Genomic DNA, 17,815 nt, shown 5'->3' with positions numbered 1-17,815 from the left:
TATAGGAAGCTCCAATAAAGTCTTTTTGTGAAGAAGAGTACTTTACTGAGAGAATTTTTCTTAAAAACAAAAACAAAACAAAACAAAAAGAAAAAAAACAACAAAACAACAACAACAAAAAACTCATTTTTCCATTTGGACTTGAAGACTGAATAAGAGATTGTGGCATTTCATTGCACTGTCTTTTAAAGATGACCATCAGTCAGTGCAGAACTGATGAACTTCTCCACGAACCTTCACTGGGCACCACCTGGCCTGAGCTGTGCCCCAGGAGAGCCCATCTCCGGCCCTGTCACCTGCTGCTGCTGCCAAATTGCTGTTTGTCATTCCTGGGCTGACCCTGGACGTAAGCCACCACTTCGCATTGCCTGATGGCTAGAGGCCTGTCACAGGACCCTGCCGTGATGGCTCTGAGGCATGTGCCATGGAAGCCATCCCTTCTCATCCAGGGCTGGGCACTGGAGGGGTCTGTGCTTCTTGAACAAGCACACAGCCTCCTTTGCAGGCACAGCAGAACCTACTGAAATCATTGGGATGATTTCCTGGTACCTTTGGGCTTTCAGGCCATGAAGCTGCTCTGTTCTGCCTAAAGAGATCATGGGTTCCCTGGGCTAGCTCTTGTCTTGTGCCAGCTAGTGGCCTCACTTGCTTTTTAATACTTGGAAAGCCACACAACAATAAAATAATGTAGAGAAATTCCTGTCTTGAACTAAATCCTTAAGGGCAAGCTGTTTGGAGAATATAGCAATGGCATCCCTAAATCTCTAAATTTCCTATATATACAATATTCCGATAGTACAATCAGTTTTAAATTTTAATGTATTATTTTTCTTCAGAAGAAAAAAGGCTAATTTTGAAAAACAAGTACAGAATCAGCAGCTTGACTATACAATCATCTGATTTTCACACCGATAAGCTATAGGTAGAGTTCCTGTTGACTAAAGTTACTTATGATGCGTGATAGTGCACAGAAGAAAAAAAGACCTTGACCATACCTACTGAATGACAGTGAATCCCTTGGAATACCCAGTTCAATGTGAGTTCCTGATGCAAAGCTGTAGCTAAGAGGGTAAACGTGATCCTTGCATGTATAACTAGAAAAAGATCAAATAGAATATAGAAACAGCACTACCTTTTGAATAATAATCATGTAATGAGACCACTACTTGGCGCATATTTTCAAGTCTTTTTGCAGGTTGAACAAAATATAGAGACATAGCAGAGATGCATTACAACGCTTACGGTCCAGTCATATCCTCCTCCCCACATGCACACCATGGTGAAATTAACGTTCTGTCTATCTCACAGCCTTGATTACCTTTATGGGAGATTTTTCTGATAGTAATGAATGCAAAGCTTTGAATCTAGGCAATCTGAATGGGAAATCTTGAATTGTGAAAGTTGTTGATCTTAGTATCAAAGTATCACAGTATCACAGATTTCTAGGTTGGAAGAGACCTCAAGATCATCGAGTCCAACCTCCGACCTAACACTAAGTACTCCACTAAACCGTATCGCTAAGCTCTACATCTAAACGTCTTTTAAAGACCTCCAGGGATGGTGACTCCACCACCTCCCTGGGCAGTCCATTCCAGTGCCTAACAACCCTTTCGGTAAAGAAGTTCTTCCTAATATCCAACCTAAAACTCCCCTGGCACAACTTTAGCCCATTCCCCCTCGTCCTGTCACCAGGCACGTGGGAGAACAGACCAACCCCCACCTCTTTACAGCCTCCTTTAAGGTAACTGTAGAGAGCGATAAGGTCGCCCCTGAGCCTCCTCTTCTCCAGGCTGAACAACCCCAGCTCCCTCAGCCGCTCCTCGTAAGACTTGTTCTCCAGACCCCTCACAAGCTTGGTCGCCCTTCTCTGGACTCGCTCGAGCACGTCCATGTCCTTCCTGTAGCGAGGGGCCCAAAACTGAACACAGTACTCAAGGTGCAGCCTCACCAGAGCCGAGTACAGGGGCACAGGGGCAGTATTGTATTCTCCACAGCATCAGTTTTTCAGCCCAGGTTGAATGCCTTTTTAAATAAAAATTGTAACAACATATGCTGCAAGTTCTGCTTTGTTCCATGACCCACAACCATGAAGGAAATGTGACTTCTATACAGCTGAGTAAGATGCAAATACTAATCCAGCTAGCTCTGAAAGGTTGGTACTGTGACCTAAAAAATCTCAGAATATCAAGCCTCAACAAGCTGGACCCTCTGCTTATCTGGCTCGGGACCTGTCTGGGGACAGACTCCCTTCACAAAGTACTCTTACATCCAGTTTAATCACACCAAACTATCCAATAGTGATGCTCAAACTGTGGAACACAGCCATTGAAAGAGAAAGAGAGATTTTTTTTTCTTTTTTTTCTTTTTTTTTCTCTTTGTTACGATTTTCAGATTATAGTTTAATGAAATATTAATTCATTTGTAAAGATGAAACAGAAAAGGCAATTAACTTAACTGAGAGAATGATGGCCAAAATTAAAATACAGACCTTCCTGACTCCATAGCCTCTCTGCATTCCTGAAAATAAAACTAAAACTTGGTACATGTAGCAGCACAACTGAACTGATTTATGAATATCAGACTACAACAGAAGTCAGGGAGCGTTCCCTACTCTCTCAATCCTTCATTATACTCCAAAAAATCTCAGACCATGAAATCTCAAAATTAGACTTTTATTTTATGTAAGAGATGAGTGCATAACAACACAGAGTGAAGCATAGAAGTAAATGAAGGGGGTTCAAGGACTCAAAGACACAGAAAAATAGAATAATATTTAATTCCAATGACTGTACTACACTTCACTTCAAGGCACACAGAGAAAAGATAATGGTGTAAACAGCTCTCTCTCTCTCTTTCCCTCCCTCTCTGAAAGTAAAGAGTGAGAAACCATGCAATAACTACATGAACATTTTGCCATTTTGAATTTCTCCCTGAATTCCTCTTTACTGTGACCACTAGGTCATACCATATCATTACAGCTAGAGTCTCATTCATTTAAGAATATCCAGCCTTATCTTGCACCATGAAAGATACCAGGATTATTCAGACAATGCCAAAGTGCCAAAGCACACAGGGAGGGAGACATGCACAGTGCTTTCTCTAACGGCAAATCATCAGGATAGAAACAGATGGGCATCATTTGTCATAAGTGATCTACATTTTGGAAGACTCATGTCTCTGATTGGTTCCTATCAAGGTAAATTAGCATTTGTGTGGGTTAGACAGATGGCACTAGAGAAACATAATGTGAAAAGCCATTATTGACAGATGCTGACTTTAATTTTGACATTTTAGAGTACAAAATGAAGATTTTTGAAAGGCCTGGAACATTTACAAAACTCTGAAGCCTTCATATTTATGTATGCATGTACATGCATGCATGCACACACAAGTATACATACATATATGGCTGAGTGTGTAAATACATAAAAGTTATGTTATAGGGACTTGCCTTTGTGACACCTTACATAACGGCTGTGAATAGCCAATATATCTCACACGTTGCAATATCAGCTATTGCAGCCTGAGTGACAGGTCTTTCTGACACAATATTTCAGAACTTCCAGGAATAAAACATCCCAGCCAGGCTGCACAAGTGAATCTACTCACCGAGTCCAGAAATCAGCAGCGAACACATTTTTTGTGAAAGTTTGCCATCTAGAGGTCATTTCAGGAAGCACAAGGATATAAAATTACCAGAAACATTGATTAAGTGAATTTTCTGAACGTTCATAGGTACGGATAGTTCAAAAACTTTAAAAATATTTTATATTTAGCTTTTTTAGCAACACCATCTTGAAATTGTTAATCTGGTGCTTCTCCCCAAACCAGAATCAGTTCTTCACTAATATGTAACATGCTTATGAAATCTGGGGCTGGTTCCAGTGAAAAGGGATATTTTAACTGTTCAAAAAGCATAATCAAGATACATACTTTCATCCTTTTACAATGAGAAAGATTGCTTCAGAAGCCTTCTCTTCAGCTGGTGAGGAAAAGCTGGGATTAGAAAGAAAAATAAATATGTTCGTTTCAGAGACAGAATTTAACATTAATGACAGAGAAATGTAAAAAAAATTGTTTTCTTTGGAACATCAGCATTTTTATCCTTCTTGCAAAAATGTCTAAAACTAGATGAAAATGCTTCTTCCAAAAATGCTGATACTTCCATTTTCAATTTTCATATTAGATTAAACAAGTTGAAAATAAATACCTTTAAAATACCTTTAACAGATAAAGAAACACCATCAAAGATACTTGGCAAGCATTCCAGTGAAGTTTGCAGAAAGATTACCAGTGCTATAATTTCAAGGAGCACATGGACACCAGTAACATTTATTTTATTTCCTCCTCTTCGTTTCAAAATCTAATTCCTGTGTTTTGTTGTTGATGTTTGTTTCTTTGTTTTTCCTTTCTCATTATGATACTGGGTTTCCATTTTCAACCTTAAAAAAAAAAAAAAAAAAAAAAGTTAATCTGTCAAAATACCCTGCTTTGCACACTTTCCAAAGAGGAACAGATAAGGTAACTTACAGTTTAACTTCACTAGTAGATGACTGGCAACTCTTGATCTCAAGACTGTTACCTATACGGATTTGCTACAGCAACCTGTGTCTTGCTACAACATGTACTATGTTTAATTTTTCATTTGACAATGAAATAAATGTTTTTGAATTTGAAATATGCGCGTAGCGGAGGGTGGAGTGTTACTTACCAGCTACATGAACAAAGTTTAGTCATTGCCTGTAGTACAGCAGGGAGACACTGCTTTCTGAATATGCTGTGCTTATAACATGCTTCACAATACAGTGTGAAGACAGCAGAAATTCACAATCCTGCACTTTTGTTGAGAGGCTTCCTTTCTTTCAGAGTTGTGAGGGTATTTCCTTCCTTTCCTTTAGAAGGTGCCCTTGCTCCCCAGCTTGATGCTCTGTGAGGCTGGAAGCCAATTTGCAAGGTAAAGGGCATGCCACTAATCCAAGATTGTGATAACTTACATGGAAGAGACACCAAAGACATCAGAATCCAAGGAGAGACATCCCTGTGTCTGAGTGCTCCTATTTGCAAAATGTGCTTTTTGTCACGTTTCCTTATTGTATTCCAGAAGCGGTGAAATAACAACATACTGGTGCTGGGGGTAGGTTTTAAAAAACCAATTCTTAAAATACACAGTTTAAGTTAATCTCCTCTGAATCAGAAGGAACAACTTGGTGTAGCAAATAAAATGTCGTGAGGGCTTCCTTCTGCCTTTCTCCACACGTGTGCCTTGAGGAGCCAGCACAGGCTGGAAACAGGCTGAGGAAACAGAACTGCCAATTTTGCGTTTTTGCTGGCACGCGAAGCTTGCAAACACTGTCTTCTCTGAGCAGGCCGGTAGGAATGGCAGAGAGGACCTTGTAATTCTAACTTTAGAAACTGAAAAAACACCACCATAGGGGCATGATACATTTGGGGAGTTCATTTCACTGTTTTGCCAGATTAGCGAGCATGGAGACCTATGACCGAAGCGAGCAGCTGGGCCTCTGAAAACTGCTCGCTGGAGCAGGCTGAAGACTGCCACCTGCCTAAACATCCCCAAGCCACAGTGGGGCATGCCGTGCAGTGCATACTTCAGGTCACCAAAACACAGATCCTGAAAACTTTTAGATTGTGTTTCCAGCCTTCTGGTCCAGTACTTTACCACGTGCTTTATCAGTATAAACTTAAGGCCTTACTGTTTATCTCACAGTAGGGGGATAACCTATATGCATACCGCTGCATATATATAACCTATAACCACCAGATAATCTATGCGCCTACCGCTGCGTTAGGCGTAGCGGTGGGTTTTGGGGCAGGTGCAGTGCCGGGCCCGACCCAAGCGGTGGCTGGGGAGTGCAGAGGGGCCGCCCACAGCCAGCCTCGGCCAGTTCCAGCCGGCTCTGCACCCGCCTGAGAGCGTGGGGTGCCTCTGTGGGGACGTGGGGAGGGGGACGAATGCCTGAAGAGAAAGGCACAGAAAACTGGAGACACGGGGCAGGGCAGGAGGTGTGCCCAGGGAAATGGGAAACAAGAGGGTGCTAGGAGTCCAGCCCCAGCCAGCAAGGGGCAGAACCACGAGCGGGGAGCAGCAGAGGCAAGCTGGGGTGTGTTTCCCTAACAGCTTGTTTATTTGCTTGATTTCTCAATACCAGAGTCAGTAATTAGAAGTTTGTTAATTAGCAATACATTAATTTGATTGAAATTCCCCTACACGGAGCTGTTTCATTGCCCACGACAACAGGAAAGGTTAAAACCCCCTTGGCGTGTGTGGCACTGGTGTGTCCCTCTCCAAAATGAGGTGCAGAATGGCTCTGAACGAATAAGCTAGCGGCATGGAAACACAGATCTAGCTTCTCCTGATAGTGTAGCCCAGTGCAGTACGATTTCAGTAAGTCCTTTAAATGAAGCTAATCTTTTCTAAAGGCCTCTTTCTGGACCAACTGATGAAGGGGATTTTTACTTTATTGGAATTACATGTGAAGTCCTTACATGCCCGGCTTGTTGCGTGGTTGATCAATGCACTGTGCTGCAGCTATCTGTGAGTCGCTCACGTTGCCAGTCGAAGCTTAAGGCCTAGGACACAGAAAGTTATGGAGAAATAATTTTCTTTGTAGAGCATTTATGGGTCTCTTGATGCACAAGCAAAACAGCTGCAAATAAAAACGTGCTGTATTTTCGATTTGTTGAAAAAATGGTGACAACTCTGGCTCCACATGAGTTTTAAGGCTTTCGTTTTCTGTTTTTTCAAACGAAATAAGAGAATCATTTGGTTCTGCAGCATTCACTGCTCTTACTTACTCTTGGTACAAAAGAGCTCTTTCCATATCCAGGTACCCAGGACATACAGAACTTTGTAGGGCCAGGAAACCAAGAAGTTTTAAGTTAAAAAAAAAAAGAAAAAAAGAGAGGAGGAAGAAGAATAAGAGGAGGAAGAAGTAGGAGGAGGAGGAGGAGGGAGGAGGAGGAGGAGGAGGAGGAGGAGGAGGAGGAGGAGGAGGAGGAGGAGGAGGAGGAGGAGGAGGAGGAGGAGGAGGAGGAGGAGGAGGAGGAGGAGGAGGAGGAGGAGGAGGAGGAGGAGGAGGAGGAGGAAGAGGAGGAAAAGGAGGAGGAGGAGAAGAAGGAGAAGAAGAAGAAGAAGAAGAAGAAGAAGAAGAAGAAGGAAGAAGAAGAAGAAGAAGAAGAAGAAAGAAGAAGAAAGAAGAAGAGGAAGAAGAAGAAGAAGAAGAAGAAGAAGAAGAGGAAGAAGAGGAAGAAGAAGAAGAAAAGAAGAAGAAGAAGAAGAAGAGGAAGGAAGGAGAAGATAGTCTGGAACTTGTCTTTAGAAGTTCTTTGGTTTCCATTGAATTAGGTGACATTCTCTGCTCTTTCATCAAAACCTGAGACTCCTAGACTTTCAGCAAAACGTCTTGCAGAGCAGGGAAATGAAGACAAAGGGGCTAATCTGCACAGAGCTTTGGATTTACAAAGATATTTCCACTGCCTGGTGGAAATTACCTTATGCTGAAATTATATGCAAATACATTTTGCTGCAATTACTGAAAATCTATGAACATGGTTTCTATCTATTTTGATGGATTTCTTTTTATTGGCGTAGGAGTCCATTTTTTGTTTCAGTAACGCCCACCCTGAAGACAGGAGTTCCACAGCGCAGCTTTGCCTGGAAATGGTATCTTTTTGCTTGCACTGAATACGTTGTGATAGTTGATATGATGTCCCTTGATGTCCCTGTTTCTTGCTTTGGAAAAGGTGGTCGTCAACCATTCCTAAAGATGTGTTTCTCTTTTTATAGGGCTTTTTCCAGGTCTTAAATTACAGATCCTTGTGGAATATGCTTGCTCGATTTTCCATAATTCAAATAAGAATTCTCTCAAGCCCCCATTGTCATCAGGTACCCAAGCAGATGCTTAATGATGTCTTCCCTTCCTCATACTTTCCTTAAAGACACCAAGTACTGAACTCCATGAATTAAAGGAAGCCTGTTGACATCCTATGATAAGCACATAACTGGCAGGCAGAAAACTTTTCTGTTTCATGATTCTGTTGAATGATCTTAGGTCTTTTGACTTCTGATTCCCTGTCCCATATGAATAATGATACTGACATTCTTTGTAAAACATGATATCCATAGACGAATAGCCACATACTCTTATATGTTCAATGTCATTAAAACATAAATTCATAAACCTTTGTCTTTCCTTTTTTTTTTTTTTTTTTTCCCCACATGGTCCAGAGGAATACAAACTGTTAAGATCAAAGATGTGAAGAAGAAGGAATCATTTGTTAGTACTGCCAGAGAAATCATGGTGGAAACAACTAAAACTCTATACTGTTTTCACAAAGTGAGGGCTTGCAGCTTGGTGTTAGCTGAGAAAGAACTGAGACCACAATGGAACTCTGAGAGAAAAAAATTCAAAAACCAAACCACATTGGAAAAAACTTTACTGTATTGAATTTTTTGAAATACAATTAAATTAACTGCATACAATATAATCCTACTCAGAAGAAAATACAACTTTTCCAAGAAGCATCACTCTACATTGAATAGTTTTTCTTCTACAATCATTCATTTTCTCATTTTTTTCCAACATACAGAGAGTGCATATCATATTACGTAGCATATATCATAAAGCTGGGATTTACAAACAAGCTAAAATAAGGTATTCAAAATGCCACTGATGTTTGCAGTTCCTTTTTAAATCCTAGTTCTACTGTTCTGACAGGTACAACCGTGAGTTATTTGCTGTTTTTCTGTACTTAGAGATGTGTATCTGTCATATCAAAAACATCCCCTCTCTACAAAACTCACACTGGTGTTTGCTGCCAATGCACTTAAAAGAAAATCATGTTTAACTCGTATTGATTTGGAGCAATTTTTGTCTTCAGGAATGAAACACTACACTCTAAATAGGAACATAACTAATTCCTCTTGTTCAACAATTAATTAGTTCACAGTTTCTACTTATGTATTGAACGTGCTTATTGACAGTTCTTTATGTGAAGAGGAAAGATGTTAGGAAGCAGCACACATATTTTAGTCACCCTTCGCAAAGTCTCAGCAATATCATACAATGCGTTTCATGAGAGAACTGTACTCTTCTACCAGTTTCTTCTTCTCATTTAATTTTTCCAATATGGCATCCATTAAATATGAAGCAAAAGGAAACTGAAAAAGAAACATAGTAAGAAAAATGACCATTGAACTTTATTTTCTTCATGTGAAAAACATTTATTAAATATCTTTAAACTGTTAGATTTCACTTAGTTCTGACAAGCACCACGCATACACACATCTGATCTGTAAAGTTCACCTGCCTGGTTAGTGCCTGAAACTTTGCTCTCTATCATAAAAATGATAAAAGAACAGAGTAAAATGAAAAAAGATAAACGCCTTATTGAACAATTCATGCTTTACTGACCATGTTAATCATGTAAACTGCAGCACTAGCATCTCTGTCATTTATCTTCAACCAGCTGATCAATAAGAGGTTACAGTCATCTCTAGGGCATGCAGAAATCGTACTGCATGTTCACTGGTCTCAGGAGGATGAGTCAGAACTACCACTACAGCTCTCAGTGTTGTGACAATGGCAGCAAGTTTAGACTTTGACATCAAAACTTGTAAACAAAAACAAAACCCCCAGTCCCTGAAAGCTCCAATTGTATTGATTAGGATAATACACAAAAGTCTTATTCTCTGAAGTATGATACCAAAGATCTGCATTTACATAATTGCAGAAAATACAAAAACCTCTTTATATCTGTTCTGATATAAAAAATATTTGCACAGTGTCTTCAAGTAAGGAGATTTGGTATATTTTTCTCCATTATTGCTTTAATACTAAAGAGGTTTTCTTTCACAATCTTGCTGCATGAGTGCACAGTAGGGAAGTACTTTTGAAGGTGGTACAAAGCACTAGTTGTTGCAACTCCACCCCAAGAGTTCACAGCAGTGTGCCAGAGGAGAACCAAATAGTTTTAGTTCATCCTTGGAAAAGTCTCTGTTAGTTTCAGGGAGCTCTGTCAGCTTTCTTGAACCAGTAAGATCAGTGATAACAGAGGGGACAATCCCACAGAGAAACTAACAGCTGCCACTCATATCAGCAGCAAAGATAATTTTATTTTAATAAGGCCAACAGAAATAAATTAGGTAAAATACAGCAATTAGTTGAGCAGGTCATAGAATCACAGAATGGTTTGGGTTGGAAGGGACCTTACAGACCATCCAGTTCCAACCCCTTGCCACGGGCAGGGACACCTCCCACCAGACCAGGTTGCCCAAAGCCCCATCCAGCCTGGCCTTGAGCACCTCCAGGGATGGGGCATCCACAGCTTCTCTGGGCAGCCTGCTCCAGTGCCTCACCAACTTCATAGTAAATAATTTTTTCCTTATATGTAATCTAAACCTACACTCTTTTGGTTTAAAACCATTCCCCCTTGTCCTATCATTATCTGACCGTGTAAAATGTTGCTCTCTATCCTTTTTCTAAGAACATTTTAAGTACTGAAAGGAAAGTCAATCACCAGCTTCCTCTGTTTTTCATAACTGTAGTTCAGGGCAACTCTTTTTGCCACCAGAACCATTCTCAAAGTCTACATTCAAGTACCTCTGCTCTGATTTTACTTTTCCCCTTCTCTATTCCTTCTTAAAGATGAAACTGTATCATAGTTATACCAGATATAGAGTACTGCTTGTTTATCCTAGGTATACATAACAAGCAATAATAGTAAAATAAAATAAAATAAAATAAATACAATAAAAATAAAATAAATACATTTGTAGGATCATGCCAAATACATATGCTGGTGTAATGGCAACATCCTGATATTTATCATTATTAACAAGTCAGAAAAAAAAATATCCAAAATGGTAGCAAGGAAAATCTTTTTAATAGCAATCATCTACCATGAACTGACAATACTGGGACATGAGGCAATCCTGTGTTCTGCTCAACAGTCAATCTGCAGTTACGGAAAAGGGCTGGCAACATGCGTTATTACTCTTTTCTACAGGAAAGGGGATTTTGTAGGGCTGGTACTTGCTGACCAGCCATGTCTCTGTCTGTCATAAATAACTTCTGTCTGTGATAAGAATTTTCTCGTAGTCATCTACACCTGTCAGCCTTCTCCAGTACACTTCTGTGATGACTTTTTGGGGAATAGAGGGATCCAACACACTGAGCACAAATCTATTCAGAGTAACACAAGACCTAATCTTATCTGAAATTCTGTGACATTTACTTGCTACTGTGCTTTAAAAACACTGACCCTGGCATCCTGTTCACTCTAATTGCTCTCCCTCCTTGTCTAAATACGGTTTTACGAGAACACTATACCATTACCTCAAAGTCTCTAATTCTTCTTGCCAGCTTGACTACATTCATTTTTGATACATTTTACCTCCTTAATGTTCTGCCCAAGATGAATGTTTTCTTATTGATGTCTCTGGTTCATATCATTCTAGCTGCATTTTACTTGCTGCTTGCAACTCTCTGTGGCTTCCATGTCATAGCAAAGTGATTTTTAAAGAAGTCTTTCCATTTAAATCATTCATTTAAATCAAAAGCATTTGAAAGTTGAACATTATGTCATTCTTTCCTATTTGTTGGTTTCAGAGAGTACTGTATGTTTTTATCTGTTTTTCTTTCCATACAGACACCCAGGACTGGATGATCTCTACAGTCTTCATCTTTAATAGAAGCCTGTCAGGTTTACTTTTAATGACGACTCTGTAACTATCCTGGGAAGCTTCCCTCTACGTTTCCCCCCAGAACTTCACAACCATAGACGATGTCTCTACTCCATAGTATTTATCCCAATTTCCAAACTTGCCATATGCTTGGGGAAGGCTTTCAGAGTTCAGCAAGTGCTAAGCACACACCTAAGGAGTAAAAGCTTGTTTATACCAGTGATAATTATGTACAGAATGATACTTCCTTCAAGTGGTTTTCAATTATCTGTGCCACAGCCAATTTATCTGAACACTGAGCATTAACAATGATAGCAACCCTAAATCAGTACGTTACGAGAGGCTTTTGGAGAAGTAGTATTCAACTGATTTGTATAAAATCAGAAAACTTGTGAAAGCAAAGTATGTATGTCTTTAAAGATTTTTATTTATCTAACTCTACCTTCTATTTATTTAACTCTAGAAATTATAGATTTCTTCCTTGGTACTAAAAAGCCATAAAGATGAAATGGTGCATTTTTTACACATCTTATCAGACAGATATCTTGGTGTAAGGTAACACGGTCCTAAACAGTCAAGAATGCTGGTAGTTATTTCTAATTCTCTCACCTATTTATTCTTACTTTGAGTATGCTTCTTTCAAAGATCCCTTCTGTAAAAAAACAGACTAATAATGTCTATTGAACTTACACTACATTGCTGAGTCTCACCCAGCATAAACACACAGCTTTCTGATCTGCCAGTGAAAAGACTCGTACTGAGTGCAAGGCAATATTGTTGTTTTAATGAGACACATCACCATTCATGGACTGCAACATGACTTGGCCTCTGTTTCACAAACACTAAAATGTGTTAACGTAGAAATAATGGTATTTTATTTCTGAAATACACAAATCAGTGGTTACACCTAATTTAAATCTCCCTATAGGGATCATATGTATAACACATTTGCCCAAAAAACTATCCAAACTCACTGCAAAGCTGCCTCAACGTGAACTGAGTGAACCATTAAGAATAATCTAAAAGTTAAAATTAAGTAAAAAAGGAAAGCAAAGAAAAAAGAGTAAAAATGAAGAAACACTAGTTTATGACTAAAACCTCCCAATTTTACTGTAAACTATAAGAAAAAGTAAAAAAAAAAAATTGTGATATGCTTCTTTTCAGTATTATTCTTTGTCCTGCTTTCATATAGGTGTATGTACTTGATTAGATAAACACATTTGTGTGAGTCTCTGTATTCTTATCCTGAGTAATCAAGACAATTTATCCTTGTACTTAGTCCACGACAAATTGTGTAACAAGTTTTTTTTTCTGTGCATGAGATGAAACAGATTTATACCACAAAGGATAGTCAACTTTCAGGATGGAGCTCTTAATCTTGCAGTAAGAACAGTCTGATGGTCTGATACTAATGTTAATAGTATCCAGGACATGATTCATACTGCACTGCTGCTGCTTTTTAAGGTGCAGATACCTGAATCACCTTGTGATGGTGGTAAGTGTGCGTGTGTGTGCACAAGTGAATACATACATGTGCATGTGAGCAAATGGCAGGCAAAGCACAGACACCTGTTCAAAGAGAAGGGGGAAGACAGGCTGGAGACAGACTGAGGAAAGCAAAGCAGGTGAGTTGTAACTCAGGAAGTTTGAAATTAAACAACTAGAGCTGCTAGTGTACATACGTGGATGAGACCAGAGGAAGTCTGTATTTAGAATCCAGTGCAAATCCTAAAAATGGGCTGGGCAAAGTCCTTACTGATGAGGAGTGTGTGTATTGTTCCAACCCCATGTTCTAGAGATGGGCTATACACATACCTACAGAGAGCCCAGAGAACATAGGGGAGGGAGTTCTGGAAGTTTTTACCACTGTTATATGATCTGTATATTAATAATGAGGTCATGATAGAAAAGATTTCATTGGGCGGCTTTGTTTATGTGAGATATGATATCCCAAGGAGGACCTGAAGAGGGAGGGAAGACCAGTGCTGCTGTCTATCTGATAGGGGACATGCTAAATCAATGCTGACATTTGGTACAGTGCTTGGAAGAGTTGGGCAGATGATTTGTATTTTATTAAAAAAATAATTATTGGAGACTTCAGGCACTAACCTGGATTGAGGCTAACTCTTGTACTCGCAAACTAAATTATTAACTGATTGCTTAGAGATGCTGTTCCTTACGATCAGTCACAATGAATGAAAGCCTTGGGTGGTAGGAAAAATCTTGTCTAAGCTGTGAAAAGAAGTCATCCTATCAATTTGACTATATAAAGTTTCTTATGATGGGAAAAAGCTAGAGAAGTGTTTTTTCTTGATGATTATAACAAGAGTACTACTATAGTACTAATGCCAGGTTCAAATAATAAGGCACACACAGAGGGGAGATACATGGGAGAAAGTATGTAAAAACCTCATCACAAGTCAGGCAAGCTATAAGCACAGCTATATATCGAGATACCCATACTTATGCCTTCCTTCCCCAAATATCATAAGCTCTCAAATACTCAGTGCTCTACAATGTGATGTATCTCCTGGGTTCTTTCTCCCATGCCCGCTCACTAACACATATTCAGCCTGATGTCTCTATACGGGGCTCAGCTACCCCACTGCAGAGACACCAGATACCTGCATACACTCAGGTGAAGTGTCTCCACTGTACTCTTAGATTACACAATTCTTATTTACATAATAACATCCCGAAGCAGAGATGTCTCTGTAAAAGTTGTAAGTTTCCTCATGTAATGTTTTGATAGCATTTGATAAAATGACACAAATTCTGACGGAGGACTGCGAGATTCATGAACACAAAAATATTTAGCACTGAAGTATTGACATTTTTGTAAAGCTGACATAAACTACACTTTTTTAAGTCATAAGTGCTCAGCAAATAAAGGTACAGATGAAGTGTAAAACGGAGGTGTGCTATACTTTATGATTACACTTTAGGGGGATCTATAAAATGACAGTAAAAAGCAACTAGTGCTTTCCCCAGTCCCCCCCAAAATTCTAATGCAGCAGTAAAATGGCGTATGTCAGTAATAAAAATAAAATGTCTATGACATTTTAAATGTTATCGTACTGTCACGGTGGAATAAAATTAGCTTGAAGAATGATCTAAAGGGATATGATGCAGTTCATTATGTATAACAGCAACAGCAGCAGTTTCCCAGTGTTCATAAAGGTTTCTCCATTAAATTTACCTCCAGTCAATAATTAGGAGTCCACAAATAAACCTAGGCAATTAAATCAATACTGCTGGGCAATTATGTTCCAAAGTCCTGGCTCAATGGCACAAAAAGACACTATATCAAACTGCAATATTAAGTGATCTGATGCAATTTTCAACCGAACATTTTCTCAGAATAACAGAAAAGGTCATGCCTGCATCTTTGTTTCAGTATGCAAACGCATACACTGTTTGTCAACCTGTATCACTAAATAAGCAGTCTGTTTTGAGCAAAGTCTTAACATAAAGCGTTCATTTCACCATGAGCTTTAGTTTCCTGATCAGAAATATTACCAATGTCTGCTAAAGAAAAACACAACTAACCTCTTTACAAGGTACGAGTTAAACAGTTTAAAGGGCACAGACCTCTTCTGTGAGCTGCTCCTAAACAGAGACCAAGAAATCTAAGCAATTTCCATTCATGTGACTAAGCAAGGACAGAAAGGAAAAGCAGAGCTGGCTACTCCCAAAAAAGCATTAATTCCCCTGCCATTCTAAAGACGATTGATTTGCCAAGAATTACTTTTACCTTCGGAGCTCCTCCTGTGGAACCCCACAAGATGGAGCAAAAACCACTGAAAACCACTATTAACTTGTATACAAAGTGATGTGGCTAAGAGCAAGGAGCTCCCCCACCCTTAGTTAACATTTACAATCTTAATATAGTTGGTTGTATAGTCAATAATCCCCTCACTCTCCATGCCCTGGCTTTTGCTCTCTCTCTACATCAGACAAAGAGATGTGATAAGATTCTGCTTAGGATTTTTTAACAATCTGCCATGGAATGACAATAAAAATAGAATCAGAATTCCATGTTATATTCTGCACAATCTGATTCCTAGTTTGGAATCTGTGATATGAAGAGAATCTTGAAATTCACAAATTAAAAAAAAAAATAAAATCTTACAATGCAGGCAATTTAGTGAATAGAAATACTTGTGTATTTTCTTCTGAGTTCCATGTAACACTGTGAGGTGTTCAAATTAAAATGCCAGTATTTCTGACAAAGCCAGTAAAAGCAAACTGCTCTTTCTATCTCTACTGCAGCAATTAAGCAGTCTTAATGGCAGCGAGTTTTGATAATGAAAGAGGAAAAAACTGTAATTTCTTTAAAACCTGGTCATAGGACACAATCTAGACACAAAAGCTATTAATGATAAAACATTTCAATCTGCAAGTGATTGTTCCCTTGAAATGGTTTTCCAAATATTTTCAATCCTTCACGTTCCTAATAGAAATGTACTACATTGCTAATGGACACATGCTAGTGAATATGCATTAGGAACACTGGATTTATAAATCAAATTTTATTTCATTTCAGACATCAGCTACACATCATCTGAATAAAGGAGACAACTAAAACATAATGGAAAAGTTTCAAGAGTCAGTGCATGTTGTCAGTGATGTCCAAACAAAAGCTGACTATGGCTAGAAAAGCAGGGCTCTCACCTGCCAATAAACTGCCCTTGATCACTTACAAGAGGGGAGCATCCCAGCAGACTCTGTGTGTATTAAAAAAAAGACTTGAAAGAGAAGAAAAAGTATCACACAGGTCACAGCGGCAGTCTCAATGGACCCCTCAGGGATTTCTGCTAGTCTCAGACTTGTCATCCTCTATGCAGCTTTCCTCTCTGCCCAGAAAATGTCGATAGGAAAATGTTTGAGGGGCCTCTGGTGGAAATTTTTTCATTCTTTCTGCATTGACAGGATGCCAAATCAATATTTACTTCCCACTAACAAGCTGCTCGAGGTCTCAGTAGAAAATATTGTAGAGAATGCGGGAAGACACGATAATAAACAGCTGTCTGGCTATGAGGAAAACATGAATTGACTGGAAACAGGTCCACAGTAAAAGGTCACTGAAACCCATGAACTCCTCAGGTGTCCGTATCAACTACTAACTTTAAAGGCACATAATAAAAAATCTCTTTTTCCTAAGAGGTATGAGAGGATGGATCCGTTTCACTCTAGCACACATTACAGACTGTCTCAATAATTTAATTAACACATTTGCCAAGATCTGTGCTGGTTTTCTCCAGCATTGTTTCACTGTTTTGAGCTGCTGAGTTAGCCATCACAAATCCTAGGTTAACATCTCTTCAGTTTTATCCAGTGACTCTTATTTTAAAAGAAATAAAAAGGAAACAACACAAAATGAGGATTTTATCGCACTTACTAGTGGCATAGTTACAAGGACAATGGATTATTTACAACCTAAAAACACTTAGCTATTCAGAGTAAAAAAAATATAATTCATTAAGGGAAGATATAAATATAGAACCTGTGCTTCAAGAAGCTTCTGTATCTTGTGCAGCCATTCCCTGTCTTTTTCAGATTCCATTTTTGTCTTTGCTGTTTCCTAAAAATAGAAAAATATAAAATATACACAATTTTTTAACACCACCCGAGAAGAACATAATGAACGATAAAGGACGTGTGTAACTGGAGACATATTAAATAAACAAAATGTAGAAGTCAGAAATGCGCTCACAGAACTAGTTACCTGAAGCATGCTCACTGAATATGAGGGCTCTGTTAAATTTATAAACCTATCCATGTTTGTGTATGTCCCTAGAAAGTTGCAAGGCATGTTCTTTTCATATAAATATACAGGTATATATGTGACCTATGTGGAAATCTTGTGAGTTCAGTTTAAATGTTCCTGAGCCTACACACTAATAAATGCAATATGTATCTAAAATTTGTGTAGTGTAAATTCAACACTTGTATTTTAAAATTGTTTTCTGTTTATTGTTGAGTATATCTGTGTGTTTTACACATACATCCTCCACACAGCTTACAAGCAAAAGAAATAGGATATAAAGATTTCTTTCAGAATGAGGTAAGCATGCAACAATTCTGTCAAAGCCAATCACTTTGTAAGGGTGT

At 38.9% G+C, this 17,815-nt stretch overlaps 1 protein-coding gene across 6 annotated transcripts in view; it reads right to left on the bottom strand.

The window, feature by feature from the left end:
- Nucleotides 1-8,437: 8,437 nt before the first annotated feature.
- The window catches only part of CNTLN (centlein), a 207,847-nt gene continuing 198,469 nt past the window's right edge, over nt 8,438-17,815 (bottom strand). For all 6 annotated transcript variants that reach the window (XM_080574484.1, XM_080574486.1, XM_080574483.1 and 3 more), the window contains 2 exons: nt 17,208-17,285; nt 8,438-9,178 (listed from right to left, as the gene is read on the bottom strand). In XM_080574484.1, coding sequence (XP_080430610.1) covers nt 9,077-9,178; nt 17,208-17,285 — 180 coding nt within the window. In that variant the 3' untranslated portion in view covers nt 8,438-9,076. The remainder of the gene's footprint in view (nt 9,179-17,207; nt 17,286-17,815) is intronic.

This window comes from Anser brachyrhynchus, assembly GCF_964034855.1.
Source record: "Anser brachyrhynchus genome assembly, chromosome: Z".
Lineage (NCBI taxonomy): Eukaryota > Metazoa > Chordata > Aves > Anseriformes > Anatidae > Anser > Anser brachyrhynchus.
Note: the sequence above shows the minus strand (reverse complement) of the source record. Positions and strands in the feature narration are given on the sequence as shown.